This window comes from Alligator mississippiensis, chromosome 3 (genome assembly GCF_030867095.1).
Source record: "Alligator mississippiensis isolate rAllMis1 chromosome 3, rAllMis1, whole genome shotgun sequence".
Lineage (NCBI taxonomy): Eukaryota > Metazoa > Chordata > Crocodylia > Alligatoridae > Alligator > Alligator mississippiensis.
The window spans coordinates 81,212,210-81,230,265 of NC_081826.1; the positions used below are offsets into that span (position 1 = coordinate 81,212,210).

Consider the following 18,056-nt stretch of genomic DNA (forward strand, 5'->3'; position numbering starts at 1 on the left):
AGCAGATCATCAAGTCCAACCCCCTGCCATGGGCAGGAATGAATGCTGGAATCATATGACCCCAGCTAGGTGATTATCTAGCCTCCTTTTGAAGACCCCCAAGGTAGAAGCAAGCACCACTTCCCTTGGAAGTTGGTTCCAGATCCTAGCTGCCCTGACTGTGAAGTAGTACCTCTTGATGTCTAGCCTGAACCTACTCTCAGTCAACTTGTGGCTGTTATTCCTAGTTCTCCGGGTAGTGCTTGGGGAACAGGGCCTCTCCCATTCCCTGCTGGTCCCCCCCCCCCGGGTAAGTTTTATAGACAGCCACCACATCCCCTCTCAGCCTTCTCTTGTGGAGGCTGAACAGGTTCAGGTCCCTGAACCTCTCCTTGTAGGGTCTGCCCTGCTGACTCCTGACCATGCGAGTGGCCCTCCTCTAGACCCTCTCAATGCTGGCCACATCCCTCCTGAAGTGCGGTGCCCAGAACTGGACGCAGTACTCCAATTGCGACCTGACCAATGTCGCATAGAGGGGGAGCATCATCTCCTTGGACTTGCTCGTGCTGTATCTGTGGATGCATGGCAAGGTACGGTTAACCTTACTGACCTCATCCTCACATCGGCAGCCCGTGTTCATCTTGGAATCAGTGATGACTCCAAGATCCCTTTCTGCCTCTGTGCTGATGAGAAGGGAGTTCCCCAGCCTATAGGTATGTTGCTGGTTCCTTCTCCCTAGGTGCAGTACCCTGCACTTGTCAGTATTGAATCCCATCCTATTCTCAGCCGCCTACCCCTGTAACCTGTCCAGATCTAGTTGTATCCTGTCCCTCCCTTCTAGCGTGCCCACTTCTCCCCACATCTTAGAGTCATCTGTAATTTGAACAAGGTGCTTTTCACCCCCTTGTCCAAGTCGCCGATAAAGATGCTGAACAGTATGGGCCCGAGGACCGAGTGCCAAGCGTGTCCTGCAGGCGCCCCAATTACCTGGTGCCTTCTTTTTACTCCCTATGTATTTAAAAAAAACCCTTCTTGTTATCTTTGATCCTGGTCGCTAGTCCTAGTTCCGTCTCCACCTTAGCCTTCCTAACAGCCCCCCTACAGTCTTGAGCAACAGAGGTATAATCCTCCTTGTTGATAGCCCCTCTCTTCCACCAGATGTACGCTTCCTTTTTAGCTTTCAGATGTTCCTGAATGCCTTTGGTGAGCCATGGGGGCTTTTGAGGACTCTTGCCCGCTTCGATTAGCATTGGGACTGTCATCCTTTGGGCTTGGAGGATTGTCTCCTTAAGGAACGACCACTCGTCTTGGACTCCCAACTCCCCTACCCTCCAGGTCCTCAGTGTCTCTCTTACCAATCTCCTTGACTCATTGAAATTGTCCCTCCTGAAGTCAAGGGCTATTGCCTTGTTGCAGGCCTTTGACACCCTGCGCTGGATAGTGAATTCCAGTAGGTGATGATTGCTATCGCCCAGGTGGTCGAGAATCCGTAGTCCCCTCACCAGGTTGTCACCTGTGGCCAGGACCAGGTCCAGCAAGGCATTTCCCCTGAACTGTGCACCTCCTGGGTTAGGTGGAGGTCCTGTATCTCGGCTAGGAACCTACGTGAGCAGTCAGACCTGGCTGACTGCTCCTCCCAGCAGATGTCCGGGTAGTTTAGGTCACCCATGATGACCACATCCCTTGACTTAAGTGCCTCTGTGAGCTGACCTGAGAATTCCCAGTCCAGCTCTTCCCCCTGGTTGGGTGGTCTGTAGTAGACACCCACCGGCAAGTCCCTTTCCCCATAACCCCCTTGTATTCTTACCCAGAACACTTCAGTCTGCCCCTCCTCTGACCCTGTCCTGCTTGTTGAGGATGTGTATTGCTCTTTGATGTACAGAACCACACCCCCACCTTTCCTCTCTGTTCTATCCCATCTGTACAGTCTGTAGCCCCTAATGTTTACCACCCAATCATGGGTTGAATCCCACCAGGTTTCAGTGGGCGCTACTATGTCTGAGTTTGTGCTAGCTAGCAGGAGGGCAAGTTCCTCTTGCTTGTTCCCCATACTATGAGCATTAGTGTAGAGGCATTTAAGGCCTCCTATGGGTGCTTGCACCACCCCCTTGATCCTAGGACTATCTGGACCCCTGTCTCTTACTTGGGTGCTTCTTGTGCTCATCACCTGTCTTGGCTGGGAAGTGTCCTCGTGTCCCCCTGTGGCCCCATCCCCTGGTGAAGCTAGTTTAAAGCATGCCGTACGAGATCAGCCAACCTGGAAGAAAAGACACGCTTGTCTTTAGAGGAGAGATGAAGCCCATCACACCCGAGCATGTCCCCTGCAGGAAAATACACGTCGTTGTCAAGGAACCTGAGGCCTGCCTGGTAGCACCAACTCTGAAGCCATCGGTTGACCACTCCGATGCAGGCCTCATGGCGCCATCTGTGTCTACTTACCAGGAGAATAGAGGAGAATATCACCTGCACCCCCATCTCCTTGAGCTTGGCCCCAGGGCCTTGTAGTCCTTCGTGATGTGGTCTGGACTGCTCCTGGCTGCGTCATTTGTTCCCATGTGCATTAGGACCATGGGGTACCGGTCTGAGGGTCAAATGAGGTCCATCTCTGTAACATCCTGAATCCAAGCCCCAGGCAGGCAGCAGACTTCACATGCCATGGGGTTGGGTCAGCAGATGAGACCCTCCATTCCCCTCAGGATGGAATCTCTGATGATGAGAACTCTGTGTTTCTTCCTCTTGGTGTTCCGTCCTTGCTCAGACCGTGCCATGCGTAGAGTGGCACCGTCCCCCCCGGAGGCATCCGCTTCGAACTTCTCCTCTAAGGCTGCCATATTTGTTCCCCAGTTGTACTTGGGGAGCCACCACCACACTAGCCCGAGCAGCCCTGTTTCTGGTGGGCAACTTCTGCCATTCCTCTGCTGTGCGTCTCTCCCAGGAGGTCTGTCTGCTGGAAAACTTGGGGTAGTGGTCCCTTGGGGTAGTGTTCCAAGGGCCGGCTAAGTTTTGGGATCTTCTCAGTTGCATCCTGGATATGAGCCCCTGGGAGGCAGCAAACCTCATGGGCTAAGGGGTCAGGGTGGCATATCGCTTCCTTTGTCCCCTTCAAGAGGGAGTCTCTCACAATGACCACTCTGTGTTTCTTCTTAGGGGTGGTTGCTGGTTGCCTTTCTTCCTCAGGTGCAGCAGCTGGCAGCTCTGTTGGTGCTGCAAGGAGTTCATACCTGTTGTGAAGATCCAGTAGGGGGTTGTGACCCTGGTGCAGTGTGCCTTGGGCCTGGAGACAACCTTAATCCAAGCGACCCCTGGCTGGACATTATGGGAGCTCTTTTTGTCCACTCTTGCCCTGCCAGCCAATCTTGCTCTTCCCTCTTCTTTCCTCAGCTGAAGAGCCTGGCAGTAAGAGTAAATCTCCTTTTCTCCATCCCTGATGGCACACAGACTCTGCACTGCTGTCTAGAGGTCCCCTATCCATCACTCCAGAGACTCCAATGTGGAGCAAACCTCACAAGGGGAGGTGTCATTGCTCCTGATCCCATGTGCCTGCAGTTGTGCCAGACAGGCCCCACAGCTGAGAGCCAGGGGTACTGTCTGAGTGGAAGCCAGAACCATGGGTTCCATCTGGGTGAACAACTCCGAGGTGCCAGGGGAGGAGGGGGTGGGCAGTGACAGAGGGGATCTTTGGAGTGCGACGCATCCCCACCATGGTACAGGTGGTATTCTGGGCTACTGCTGTGCTGACCCTTTTCTTCAGGCTCGCCACCTAGAGCCTGGTGCCCCTCCTAGTCGCCCTCCTGTGAGAACTCTTGTGCTAACTCCAGTGCTGGGCCCAGAGCATGCCTGTTTGCATGGCTCTGATTGCATGGCTCCCTGGGGGGCTGGGCTAACTAGGAGCCGGGTGGGGGTGTGAACCTCCTTGGCTCCTCTCAGCTGCCTCCTGCAGCTGTCTAGCTTCCACCCACTGCGGGCCCCACCTACCTCCTGGCTGTGCTAAGGGTCAGGGTCAGGGTCTGCCAAGTGTCCACTGGGGGTCCTGGGCTCACAGAAGTGCAATGGGCTTCTGTCTGTGTGTCTCATGCCAGAGCTGAACCTAAACTGTGGCTTCTGCCATTGGTGGGCCCTTTTAAATCTTGTGCGTGAGCAGTGGGCCGCCGCCAGTGGTGCGCCTCTCTCGGGGTCTGGGGGGTCCCTGTCCCACTGGAGAAGGTGGCAGGTAAGTGCCTCCCCTTCCTCTATCTCACGCGCCAGGTGGCACTGGTTTTGTGGCTCCCTGGGGGGCTGGGCTAAGTTAGGAGCCGGAGTGGGGGGGGAGGGCATGACTGCTCTGCTGGGGCTCAGGGTCCTCCACGTTTCTGTTGTATTGCTGTTAGTGTTTTCCTGAGAACTGAACGTCCTTCTTGGGCATGCACAGGATAACAGGCTGTAGGGCTAACTGTTAGAGATATTGAGGATTAGTAGTAAAGGCAGTCCTCGGACTTAACGACACAATTGGTTCCTGAAAACAATGTCTTAAGTCGAACTGTTGTAACTTGGAACCAATTTTCCCATAGGAAACAAAGTTATAAATGGGGGATTGGTTCTTGAACCAAGGCCTGATACACTATTTTCATAAAAAATAACCCAGAATTTTGTACTTGATCAATTATAGACGAGTAATATAGCTACATTAATGTCTTTATATTGTAAATAGCAATCATATTGATTTGGAAGAACTTCTTTGAGGTGACTTTGCTGGACTTTTTGAAGGGTTCTTGGCTGAAGTCTTCTCAGGAGTCTTGGCTGCAGGTTTTCATAGAGTCTTGTCTCCTTTCTTAAAGCAAGTGTCCAAGGAAGTTTGGACAGATGTTCTCTGGGGAGATGGGTGACACAGCGACTTGTTCTCTGGCATGGCATCACGTCAGAACAGACATTGTAAAGTCAAAACTGATCTCAGAAAGTTCATAGATTCATAGATGTTAGGGTCGGAATGGACCTCAATAGATCATCGAGTCCGACCCCCTGCATAGGCAGGAAAGAGTGCTGGTTCTAGATGACCCAGTTGAAACAAGTTGAAACAAGGTGCCAATTTAGAAATGTTGTAAGTGCGAAATGTTGTAACTTGAAATGTTGTAAGTCTAGGACTGCCTGTACAGGTTCAGTGATTTGCCAGTTAGGGCTCCAATCCTGCAGATGTTTATTCCCACACTTAAGTGTTAGTATGTAACACTTCTGGACTTCAGCAAGGCCTTTGACACTGTCTCCCACCCCATCCTCATTAAAAAAAATAGGTGACTGTGGCATCGATGCCTACACAGTCAGATGGATTGCTAAATGGCTGAAGGGTTGTACTCAGAGGGTGGTGGTGGACGGGTCATATTCAACCTGGGGGGAAGTGGGCAGTGGAGTCCCGCAGGGCTCGGTCCTTGGGCCCGCACTGTTCAATTTATTTATCAGCGATTTGGACGACGGGGTGAAAAGCAACCTGTTCAAATTTGCTGATGATACCAAAATTTGGGGTGAGGTGGGCACACTAGTGGGGAGGGAAAGACTGCAGAGAGACCTGGATAGGTTGCAAGGGTGGGCTAACAAAAACAGGATGCGTTTCAATACGGACAAGTGCAGGGTGCTGCACTTGGGCAGTAGTAATCGGCAGCACACTTATAAGATGGGAAACTTCCTTCTTGAGAGCACGGAGGCAGAAAGGGATCTTGGAGTCATCATTGACTCCAAGATGAACATGGGCCGACAATGCGAGGTCACTGTCGGCAGGGCTAACTGGACCCTATCGTGCATCCACAGGTGCATCTCGAGTAGGGCCAAGGAGGTGATCCTCCACCTCTACGCGACACTGGTCAGGCCACAGCTGGAGTACTGTGTCCAGTTCTGGGCACCCCACTTGAAGAGGGAGGTGGACAACATTGAGAGGGTCCAGAGGAGGGTCACCCGCATTATCCAGGGACAGCAGGGCAGACCCTACAACGAGAGGCTACGGGACCTGAACCTGTTCAGCCTTCACAAGAGAAGGCTGAGGGGGGACCTGGTGACTGTCTATAAACTCACTAGGGGGGACCAAAGGGTTTGAGGGAGACCTTGTTTCCCCTAGCACCCCCGGGATAACAAGGAATAACGGCCACAAGTTGTTGGAGAGTAGGTTTAGATTAGACATCCGTAAGAACTACTTCACAGTCAGGGCGGCTAGGATCTGGAACCAACTTCCAAGGGAAGTGGTGCTGGCTGCTACCCTGCGGGTCTTTAAGAAGCGGCTCAATGCCTACCTGGCTGGGGTCACTTGAGCCCAGTTTTCCTCCTGCCCAGGCAGGGGGTTGGACTTCAAGATCTACAAGGTCCCTTCCGACCCTACTTCTATGATTCTATGATATAAACAGTCGCATTGTGTTTCTGTGTAGAGGCAAGCAAGTACATAACTATTTGTAAGACAGTGCCCTTTATTTTGTACTTGAAGAACTTATGGTGGGCCTGTTCACATTACAGCTCTTTGGGAGAGCTCATGAAGACTCTTTCCCTTCACCTTCTAAAATCCCCCTTGGATGTAAGATGTGAACAGTTTTAATGCTTGAAACCACATGCCTCAAGGTGCTCCTAGACAGGCCACAATGCACAGGACTAATGTTTGGAAACCTGATGTGGGAGCCAGTTTGGCATGAGAAGCTCTGGGCCCAGCATGCTGTCTGTTCCCTAGAGGGCACTGGCAGACAAGCCTGGCAGGGGGTTGCAGAGTGGGTCCCTGCATGTGTGGAACAGCAGGGGTCTGTGCTGTGGCATTGCAGGCTGCACTCCTGCCCCATTCCCTGGATGAGTGAGTGTGGCTGTGCCTACCATCCTCCCCAGTGCCTGCTGTGGGGGTAGTGGCAGGAGCAGTGCAGCTCCTTGTGCAATGTGCTCTAGGATCAGGGCTGTTCACTCTTTATATGCTGGTCTCCTCCAAACTCATCCCATCCACACAGCAGCTCATTTCCAGGCAACTGAAAGTCTCCCATTGGTGGAGTTTAGGGGAGTGTGCTGACAAGGTTCCTTGGGTGAATTTGATATCTTTTATTAGACCAACCCAAATGGTTGGAGAATAGTTATTAAGCAAGCTTTCGGGTTCAAAAACCCTTCGTCAGGCTAAGGAAGCTTCAGCAGTTGGCGTGTGCTCTTCCTGGCACTTAATCCCTGAATGCAAGTGCTCTTTGTGCCTTTTCCTTAAGTATCTAGCAAGTTAGCCTGTTCCTGCTGGTCTTTCCCCTCTGGGTCTGATCTCTGCTTGTGAAAGGGGGTGAATGGGTTGGGTGGTGGGGAGGAACCTACCCTGATTCAGTCTATTTTTGGTTCTATGCTCTGAAGTTGCCATCAAACTAGAGACCACATCTAGCAGGCTTCCCAAAGTAGGAGTAGCACCAAAATCTCCATTTGGCTCTGGGTCCAGCCAAAATCCTGGGAGAACTTTCAAAGGTACAAGGTTAACACTATTAGGTTTGCAGACACAGTTCATGAAATAAACCCAAGATTTCATGTAGAAATACATAGCTGTGGTCTGTCAAGTTCTTTGCAACAGGAGAAACTGCTTTGATAGTTTTCCAGTCAAAAACAGGTGAAAACTAAGATCTGACATCTTCTAAGGGTGTCTGAGTTTACCCAGAGGTGCCTGCTGTCTAGGAAAGGTCGAGGACCACTGTACTAGAGGCTAGGGCTGTGGTTCTTAATCTTTTTAGACTGGAGGTGCTCCTTATTAGACTCAAGGCACCCCTTGGAAAATTCCAGCAATTAGTTTTCACTCACTTTTTGACTACAGAAAAATATGTGAGCAGGTTTTTTTTTCTGTTTCAAAGAACTCAGAAAGACCACAACAGGGCAGACCATGTTTTTAAGAGTTCTGCCAGATGCTGAAATGACACCAGCTGTCAAGTTGTTACACATTTTCAAGCACTAAATTGGGAGCTGGTTAGCTGATATAGATCTATCTATCTATCTATCTATCTATCTATCTATCTATCTATCTATCTATCTATCTATCTATCTATCTATCTATCTATCTATCTACATAGATAGATATATTATATATAGAGATCTAGAGATCTAGATGTATATAGATCTAGATCTTGATCTGTAGCTGGATAGTCATTTTTATGGTGTCAGAATTTGCACTTGTGGCTTATCCAAATTTATTGCAAGACAATCCAGTCAATTGTGTGAGAATTACTTTGCACGTGTGGCCGGGCTGAATTGATTGTGCTTCACCAGTGAACTGTGTAATATATATGTAATATGTAGGAGGGAGCTCAGGCTCTGGATGCCCTGGTGAAATCCTTGGGCTTCTCTCCTGAATTGTGGGCACACTGAAGAGTGTCCACAGCACGTGGCACCCTGTGGCACCCTTGAAAGGCTCTCCAGACACCGTAGGGTGTTGTAGCCCCTGGTTGAGAACCTCGGGGCGAGAGAGTGGGAGTTATAGTCCATCAGGTGCATCTCTCCACTGCCCTATGGCTGACTTCAGTGGCTCAGGGAGGGGCACACTTCCTGAGCAAGAAGGGCGAAGGCCCAACTGGCGGGGGCCTGCTGAGGTGAGCCCCTCCAGGTGGGCTACCAAGGGCACCCCCCACCTCCACCTTCCCCCAGAGGCTGCCACATCCCCGAGCAGAGCGGGGGGCCGAGGCTTGCACATCCCAGCCTCTCCCCTGGGGGCAGGTGCCGGGCGGGCGGGGAAGGTGCCTGGGAGCCACCAGCTCTTGCCCTTCGCGGGCCCCGGGGCGGGGGCTGCTGCCGCCCGGTGCCTCGCGGGTGGCGGGGACCCGCGGGCCGCAGCGTTTGCCCGCCGGGTCCTGCACACGAGCGGCGGGTGGGCAGTCCGTGCCTCAGCCCCGGCTCCGGCCCCGCGGCCGCTTCAGCCGGCAGCTCCGAGGGAGCGCGGTGCTCTGCCTCCGCCTGGCCCCGCCACTGCGCCCGGCCGCGCGAGCCCGCAGTCGGGGGCGGCCCAGAGGGGCACTTCGCCCGCTTCGTCTGAGGGGGAGGCACCGGGGCTGAGAGCCTTCCTATGGTGACAGCCCGTGCAGCCCGGCTCTCGCACGCTCCTGTCCGAGATGACTAGTCTCTGCCCTGCCTTCTGCTCTTCAGGTCCTTGACAGGCGTCGGCCTGTGTCCCTGTAAAGATGAAGGTAGGTAAGAGATGCCTTGATATACTGAACTGTGCAGGAAGGGATACCAGCTCGGAACTGCATGGAAAGAAAGCTGTTTCCCCTCCTTTTTTTATAATTACTGCACCCAGTTTGAACAAGTTGTAAGTTCTTTAATAACCCTGTTTGTTTGTTTTTTTATTTTAAATACTGTGTTTTTAATTCACATAATATTTAGGCACTTCCCTCTTCAAATTATTGGAGGCCTCAGAATAAGAGGGACAATGTCACGTTTCCATTTCAGGGAGCCTCAGAGAGACGGCAGACAGTGTCTTGGCTTCAGTTTCATTTTTTATCACTGGCTTTCTCCCCCTTTCTTTGTAAATCAGGTGTGAACATGCCCAGGGTTGCCAGCTCTCCTGAATCTTGCAATATTTGGCTTTTTACTTGGGGTCCCAGGTCTTGGATGAAAAGTGTTACATGTACAACTTTATTGCATGAAGTTTTCACCTAAAATTCCCAGCTCTAATTCATTGTTGATTGCAAACCATTAGAAACGTGTTTCCTCCTGTGCTCACAATTTCAAAAATACCAGAAGACAAGGAAAAACAACCCACTTTTCTCTTAATTTTATGAGTCTTAAGCCCTTTTTTTTTGAGGGGAGAGTCTTATGATCTTTGAGCAGCTGGTGTAACAAAACTGCCTGTATGAATTTGTTTGCAAAACTATGCAGTTTAGCAGACTGCTTGCTCTGAAACTTCCTTTGAGTGTTAGCAGCTGGGAGATTTAGCTGATGAAGGTACATGCTCTTGTTTTTTGTTCCCTTTTCCCCAAATTTGTATTAAACAGTTGTTGTTTCTTTACCTGAAACAGACTTGAATTTAGCTAAGAGACGAGCAGGTTTTTTTTGGGTTTTTTTAGTGATTAAACAAATCTCAGGTGCAAGTCTGAAATTTGCTGCTTTTCTGCATACAGGTGCACAAACCAAGCCTTGTTCAGATGACTGGTTGTGAGGAGACGGTTGAAACAATGTGAAGATGGGGAGAGTGAAATTTGATTGAAAGAAGTTTGCAAGTCTTATTGGTTGGTTATCCGCCTTGGCAGCCCAATTTGGATTGTTAGGATGCGGTTGAGGAGGCTGTATAGCATCCCAGTAATGCCACAAGGGGCTGGGCTGGTGTTATACTCATATGGGCTCTTCATATGGGCGATGTGTCGTAACTTCGTGAGGAGTGGTGCTCTGAGGTCTCAGGGCAGTTACTTGGATTGGTCACACTCGGGGCAGATCCAGAGGTGGTGCAGGGGTGTGGTTGCACCCCCTTTTCAGACTGGACCATGGTGCTGGATCCCATGAGGACTTGAAAAATGTCCCCAAAGCCAAAGAAAATTCCCCCTTCCCCTTTGTCCTCAGAGGCATGCCCCCCACCCCCTTTCTCTGTCCCTCTCCTTTCCACCCAGGGCTGCTTTCCCAAGTGTCCTGGGGGTAGGGGAATATTCAGAACTGCTCCTACTCCAGCTGTTTGCTTTTTTTTGTTTTGTTTGTTTTTTTCTGTGCTTGCCTAGGGCAGCAACAGTGGCAGCAGCTCCTTGCACCTGCTCCTGTGGGGACCAGGCAGTGTGGGAATCCACCCCCTCCCCATTGCTGCTGCCACCGTGGCTGTCCCAGCTGAGCCGAGTCCCTGTTCAGCCTGGCTGGAGTAGGCAGGAGCAGCTGTGAAGCTTCCCCACCGCCAGGGCAGCAGGGAAAGCAGGAGCAACTGGAGGAGGTGGAGGGGATATGCCTCTGAGCACAGAGGAGAAAGTGGTGATGCTTACCTGCTTTGGGAACTTAAAAAATATCCCATGAGGCTCCTGCTATGCACGGGCTGCCTGCACAGATGGGTTGCAGGGGTGGAGGATGGGAGCAGGAGTGCAGCCACCCTTGCAGCACAGGTGGCATCTTCTGCACCCCTGCCCCCTCCATCCTGCCAAATCTTGGATCCACCCCACTCGCACCTAAAATGTCTGCATCCCTTTTTTCCATGCTGTGGCAATGTACAGACATACACAGTAGTTGTTCCAGTCTAAAAAAGTTACTTCCAGTTCCAACCTAGGGTAAGAGATTTTGACTTCAGTAAACCCTAGTATGATGCTGCATTAGGACGAGATGGATGTGTAACTTCTCTTCCCCATCAAAGCAGAATTCCTCTGCCTTCGTGTGCATATGCACTGTCAGCAAGATCTTAATGACATTTACACCGTTCCATGACTTATTTGGTATATGAATAAAGTTATGCCCAGATATTCTGCTCAGGAGTTCACAGTGCACTGTGCCTTTGAGTTAATAGAATGATCATTCTGTTGTACCACTCTAAGATGGTTTGCATCTAATCTAACTTGTACTGGAATACTTTCTAGAAATCATAATACTTACGGAGATGCTGATAGGACACTCTATCTGCTTTTATGCATGGAGTCACAATTGGATGTACCAAGCTGGTTGTATTTTCTGTACATGGTTATGAACCTCTATTCATAGTGCATCTGTACATACAGTTCTCAGCACTGTGAAAAAGATTACAGAAAAGCTGCCAGTCAAAACCATGTTACCTATTGAGCTTTGAAAGGTTGGAGTAAATTTTTCATCTCTGCCCTCAAGGTAAGGTTGTTCAGCCTGGAGGAGCTGAAGGACTGATGACCCTTAAGAAGACAGAGGGCTGTTTGCCCAGGAATGGGGGGGAGACCTAATAATATGGCTATTTCGGCAAACTGATTCTGTGGAGTGGTTTTGCTAGCCGCAGCAGCCTGCAGTTTTGAGAAAAGGTGTGGTAAGCTGCAGACTCATGGCTTGAGTTCAAATCCTTTTTTTGCATTGACGGCTATTAATGTTTGAGCCCTTCATAACCCTTATTACAATTATACTCAGAGTAATTATGATTCACAGATACGAATACTGAGAACTTGCTTGATGGGAGCTGGGAATTGAGTAGAGCTGGGAATTGAGCCTAGCTTTCTAATAGTATAGTGCCAAGTCTCAGTAAGTTTGCCACACAGCTTTTACAAATAACCTGCCAAATGGGGTAATGCAGTGAAGCATTGTGGCTAAACCAGAAACCCTTTGGATTCTGTAGTTAGGCTAAGTGAGTTGATTCTTTAATTTGAGCAGGAAAGGCATGATATGGTATGTTATTATATCATATGTTTTTAAACATTCAGAGGTCCCAAGTTCAGTCTCTGCTGACCATGAAATGACCATTGGTTCCCAGATCCAAGACTGTAAAATAAGAACCTCAGTTCTCGTCGTTTTGTTGCCTTCTGCCTATGTAACTCCAGAGCCTGATTTTATAGATTGCTTCCTGGCAGATAAATTTCATTCTCAAGGTATAACTTGTGTTGTGTCCTCATAATCATTGATGGACAACAATTCTGGAGTCCAGTTGTGCTTCTCTGTAAGCCATGGGAAAAGTGCAGGGAAGGAATTACTTCTAGTTTTCCTTCTCGATGCTATTCCAGCAGAGATGGGGGTGAGGTGTATTTTGGGTAGGAGGTTTACCTAAACGGTGGAACAAGTGAGTAAGGGTTCCCTGGGTTTTGTAAAGCAAATCTGAAATATTGCACATGTTGAATCCTTTTTTCATCACTCATTACCATGATGCAAGTCAGCTTTTGAAACTTAAATCTTGTCTTTCACCTTGTAAAAACTGGGACTTTCAATGTATGAAAACTTGCAGTTTGTTTCCATTCGGCTCTTGCCATTTTTATTGTTTGCATCTGGTTCCCTGCTACTTGCAGGCTTTGTGGAGAATGATACAATGCTGATAAAACGTGGAGAAATATCAGTTTTCCTTTATAAAGTATTCATAAGAGCATCTATTGGTAACCATGCCGAATTTGTCTTGAAGATCATGCTAGTGTGAATGATGCTGTAAAGATAATCTCTAAAATGTGAAAAATCAAGTATACCACCTTTCACACAGTATTGTGATGGGATCCCCTGGTTGGTCAGCCATTCAAGATTTGAGTTTCCCATGAGGATGACTGCAGGAGAAGATGGGGAGGGGAAACTCCCCAGGAATCCCCTCCTGGAGTTCCTCACAAATTGCTCTATTTTTAGGGGCAGAATAAATGCAAGTCCAGCCTTCAAGAACGTTTGTTGCAAGATATCAAAGGAACAGCCCAGAGCTCTCCACATTCAAGGCTTTGGCAACACTGTCTTACTAGAAACCCTTGTTTTTAAGCAAAGCTTTGAAGGAGGCTACTTTTCCTGTGAAACTGTGTCTGCCTCTAGCACCATCTTTTCCATCCAGGTTCTCTTGCTCCTTATTTGGTTTCCTCAGTTAGGAGCCCTTGGAAAGCCAACTACAAATGGGGAGGTTGGTGCAGCTTCTAACTTCCATTGTGAGAAGGGTTGAGATTTGTTCATGTGTTTATAGCTGCTGTTTCTGTAGTGTTTTCTTTACTATTTTGTTGGACTTAAGATGTGGAAATGATTCTGTAGTACTCCCTATAGCTTTTTTGGTCTTGGATCTGTTATGAAAAGAACTATTTTAATCTAGCTCCTATATAAGATTAAACAGGTGTTTGTTAGCTTTTTCTGCTATATTTGTGTATTGAAAGAAATCTGATAAAGTCATTTATGTGTAAACTCTTGGCTCAGTTTATGAAAATTTGGAAGAGTGTGTTGAGAGTGAGTTGAGAAAATTTCATAGGAATATATATTTTTGTCAACTTTAACAAAGCAGGACTTTTTGCAAAAATATTTACTCTATTCCCTGAAGAGAAGGGGGAGGAAAACATTTTCTTGATTATTTTGCAAGGTTCATCAATATAACGGTCCCAGATATTGCAAATACTGTACAAAAGAAGTTTGCTGGGAAAAGCAAGGTTACTTGAATTTAAATGGGATGTGCACAATCCTGCATAGCAAAAGTTACTATGTTGTAAGGGCCTTGTTACACACTACTTTTAGGCAGCTCCTGGAGCTCTTCCCCCTGGATTATCCACATATTAACACCTGAAATTAGTTTTAAGCACACTTTAGGCAACTTAAAGTTATGCTGCTCCAGGGAAGGTTTATCTCTGCTCTGTATTACTCATCTCATATTCCTAGAAGGGACTTTATTAACCTTTCTTTCTCCATGTACAAACTAGTTAGGGAAGCTGAAGTGTGCAATGTTACTGCAACATGAATGCACCCAGAAATATTACAACAAAACCTGTAGTCCATCACATTGAAACACAATTATTTTATTGCCACCTTTGAAAGGTGGTGTATTGCCATTATCAAAAGTGGTGCAATGCATGTAATCTTGCTTAAATTCCACATAATATATGGCTGCACAGCTAGATGAGTGGTGTGGACCTAGTCCACAGGCTCAATTAAGCCATGTGCCAGGATCAGGCCCTTTGCCCTGGGATCAGACCTTGGGGCCTGGTGCTACCCCCTTCCAGCCCTGTGTGTCAGGACTGGGCCCTAGTGCCTAGCATTGCCCCTTTTTGGCTTTGCATTGCAGGATCAAGTGACCGATCCATGTGCATGGCTTGGAATAACTTTGTGGCTTACTCTTTCTTATATCCCACCATTAATTGAAACACATGGCTGTGTCACAACTTAAGGCGTGATTAGCTGGTTAATCATGTTTTAAATGTAACATTGCAGGGGCCTGAGATTATTCATACTGCAAACACCAAAACGAAGCTCAAGTGGATTGTGCTTTCATTGGAATTTCAAGATGCCAGTATCGTCTTCTCTGTAACAAAAGTTGCCTATCTCCTGTACTATTTTGTACTATGGTCTTTAAAGCTAAATTATCATCAACTCTCACTTTTCTATTGTGGTCTTTTCCCCAATTGTTCTGAAAACTGTATTTTGATATCAGTACTTTCCAGTTCTTTTCTTTGGGGCCATTCTCACTGGCTTCAATTCAAAACTGGAAGGTGATACTTCTTACACTCATGTCCTTTTGTGGAAGAATGTGGACGGTGATATTTTGGGCCATACGTAGAGTGAATCATTGTGCTGCCCTTGCTTTGAGTACCTATTATGCATGTACCTCTGGTTACAGTAAATCTTCATTTGAGGGTCATTGAGTTTTGAGATCTTAATCGAGTGTAATTGATTGTCTATTTGAAGGGTAGCAGCTAATTTTGGAAATGGTGAGGTACTGTAAATATGGCAACCCCCCTTCTCCCAAAACACCATAAACCTCCCCCAGACCATTACAGTCTATCTGTTTCTGGACTCTCTTGTATGTAATAGTTGCATTGTATTTTGCTCCATGAAATGAAGTAGTCATAGGAAACGGCTGTGCAGGAGTTATTTTGCTCAAATTACCCACCTAGGGGAGCTGTAGCAGACATCTTCCATTCGTTTGTGTAGCGATTAAAAAATGAATGTTAGCTACCAACAAGTTTAAGTGAAAATGCACTCTGACATCAAACCTGCTCCCATTTGCTTTGACTCAGTCTTACCACTGTGGACTTGTAAATAAAGAAATCCTAGAAAGTTCCTTGTTTCTTTCCAGAAGCCTTTCTGCTATCTAGGGCTGTGCGAGTCTTTGGATCCCGCTTCAGATCCGAGCTGCTTTGGTGTCTGAAGTGGCATGCCTGGATCGAAGCGGGGCCCCAGCAATGATATCCGAAGCGGGTTGGAGCATCCAAAGCACTTCCGATCCACTTCGGACCTGCTTCGGCCATGTTGATTCACAATTAGAAGAGGGAGGGGTAGCGGGGGAGGGATGGAGAGTGGGGGAGGGAGGGAGGGGAAGCAGGGGGGAAGACTGACGTCTGTAGGTAGCCAGTGAGAAGGATTTGTCCCTGGCTACTTTTCGAATGTCAGTGTCTGTGGGGTGGGACTAGAAACAGCATAAAGCCTCTGTTTGCAGCCCTGCTGTGCCTTTTGCAGCTTGTTCCCTGTCAGCAACTGTGTGAGAGAGGAATGCTCAGAGCGAGACTTTTGCAGCTAACAAGATAAGAAATATGGAGAGAGGATATGAAAAGGTGAGAGTTTGAGGACTAGTCAACATGGAGAATCTAAACTCATACAGATTATTAAACAGATAAAATGCCTTAAAAACAGGAGTGATGTTATAGCTGTGATGGTCCAGGAATTATGCAAGAGGAAAAGATTTCTTAGGGTGATATCTTTTATTGGATCAACTGTATAGTTGGGATATAGTTGGACAGGGTTTCAAATGCAAGACATTCTTCATCAGGTCAGAGAATTAAAAGCCAGCACAGCATTGTAAAACAGTTGGAAGGGGCGGGGAGAGAAATTCCTAGGGGTAGGATAAGAAAAACCAGGATAAATTCCCACATGTGGAATAAAGGTACAGAATGATTAGGGGTGGGGAATAGAAGGTGGGGTGATCACTAAGAGCAATCTGAAGTAAGCTTCAGGGGAGAAGGAAGGGAGAGGCAAAGTTTTTCCCTCTCCATCATAATTCTGATCACAGACTCCTGTTTGGCTGAACGTGAAATTCATATAAAGGAAAGACATACAGACTACTGCAGGGCTTTTGCTACTGGAATTAGAATGAATTTCAGAGTACGTGTGACCAGAAGCAATTGCTTATTGGAGAACCCACTCCTTGAAGATAAAATCTGAGATGCTCTTTGGTGAATAAAGAATGAAAGGGACCTGTAACATTCTGGAAGAGCATAGGAAAAGAAGGTGGACAGTTATTGTGGAAGCTATACAAGAAGATCTGGGACCCTCAAGATGGGGCTGCAGACTAGAAACAGTCTGCATTCAAGGCACCTAAAAATGGCAAAAATGGTGCCACAATCATCAGCATGTCTACATGATAGATTATCTTGGAACAAGATGGAAGTAGCCATCAAACAAGCTGTTTGCAGTGAAGACAGAGAAACAAGAAACCTGCTCATCAGCCTACTTACAGTAACATCATTGAATAGCATCATGAATTTAGAGTGGATCTGTCTATTTTTGTAAAAGCTTTTCAGTATGAAGTGACTTGTGAAATGGGTTATCCTAGATGTACCTAGGGTGTCTTCTACACATGGATTTATGCCACAATTAAGGTATTAATCATGCCATAAATAGTAACTCTGCTACATGTTTGAGTCAATTTATGGCAATATAGCAAATAATATAGCAAATGAACCACAGTTATTCCACATATAATATGTAACAACTTTGTGGCTTATTTGTATTATGCCTTAAGTTGAACATGTTGGGCCTGACCCAACATGTTCCCAACGCTCAGTTGAGTACTGGGACCTGACATGAGGCATCCCCAGGATCCAGGGGACAGTTGTTCCCCGCCTGATCAGTGGCATTGGGTTGGGAGCAGCACCAAGTCTTGGACCCAGCACTTCCTCCTTATCCATAAAGGCAGATGGATGTGGGTGCTGTGAGCCCAATATCAGAGAGCATCTCCCTGAAGTTAGGCTTACTGTGCCTTGGACCTTTAAAAAACAGGCGTGCATTTGGGCTGCAGATGTGTTTTTTAAAGGTCCAGGCATACTGGGCCCCTGGGACTGGGGAGAGGCTCCCTGATTCTGGGGTTTCCTTGCCCTGGGGCCTTTAAAAACTGTTTCTGTAGCCCAGCTGCCCAGCACCCCTTGTCAGGAGCCTCTGATCCAATGTGCCTGGCAGCCTGGCTAAAGCTGCCTGTTGCTGGGTTTTGACAGTCAGCTGATTGTCTGCCCTGATAGCCCTGGGTGAACTGGACCCGGGACTGTCTGAAACTTGGACAATCAGCTGATTGTTGGCCTGAGACCCCAGGCAGCCCTGGGTCTTGAATTGGAACTGCCCGGTGGGGCAGTGGTACCCAGATTTGTACTTGCCAGTGCAGGAGGAGCATAGGATTATTACTTTTACTGTTATCCAAGGCTCCTCCAGCACTGGCAAGCAGTAATGGCGCATGGAGCTATTAATTTAAATCATGTTTTGAACTCAGTTACTTTTGGGCTGTTCCAACATCCCTGCTTCATGTCTCTGTGCGGGCCGGGAGTGATCCGGGCCCTTTTTCACGCCGCGCGGGCTGT

General features: G+C 48.0%; 1 protein-coding gene across 2 annotated transcripts in view; it reads left to right on the forward strand.

The window, feature by feature from the left end:
- Positions 1-8,732: 8,732 nt before the first annotated feature.
- The window catches only part of LOC102561887 (opsin-5), a 114,120-nt gene continuing 104,796 nt past the window's right edge, over positions 8,733-18,056 (forward strand). The window contains exon 1 of one of the 2 annotated variants that reach the window (XM_059724143.1): positions 8,733-9,107. In XM_059724143.1, the coding sequence (XP_059580126.1) occupies positions 9,102-9,107 (6 nt within the window). In that variant the 5' untranslated portion in view covers positions 8,733-9,101. The remainder of the gene's footprint in view (positions 9,108-18,056) is intronic. The other variant, XM_006276156.4, reaches the window with a different exon arrangement.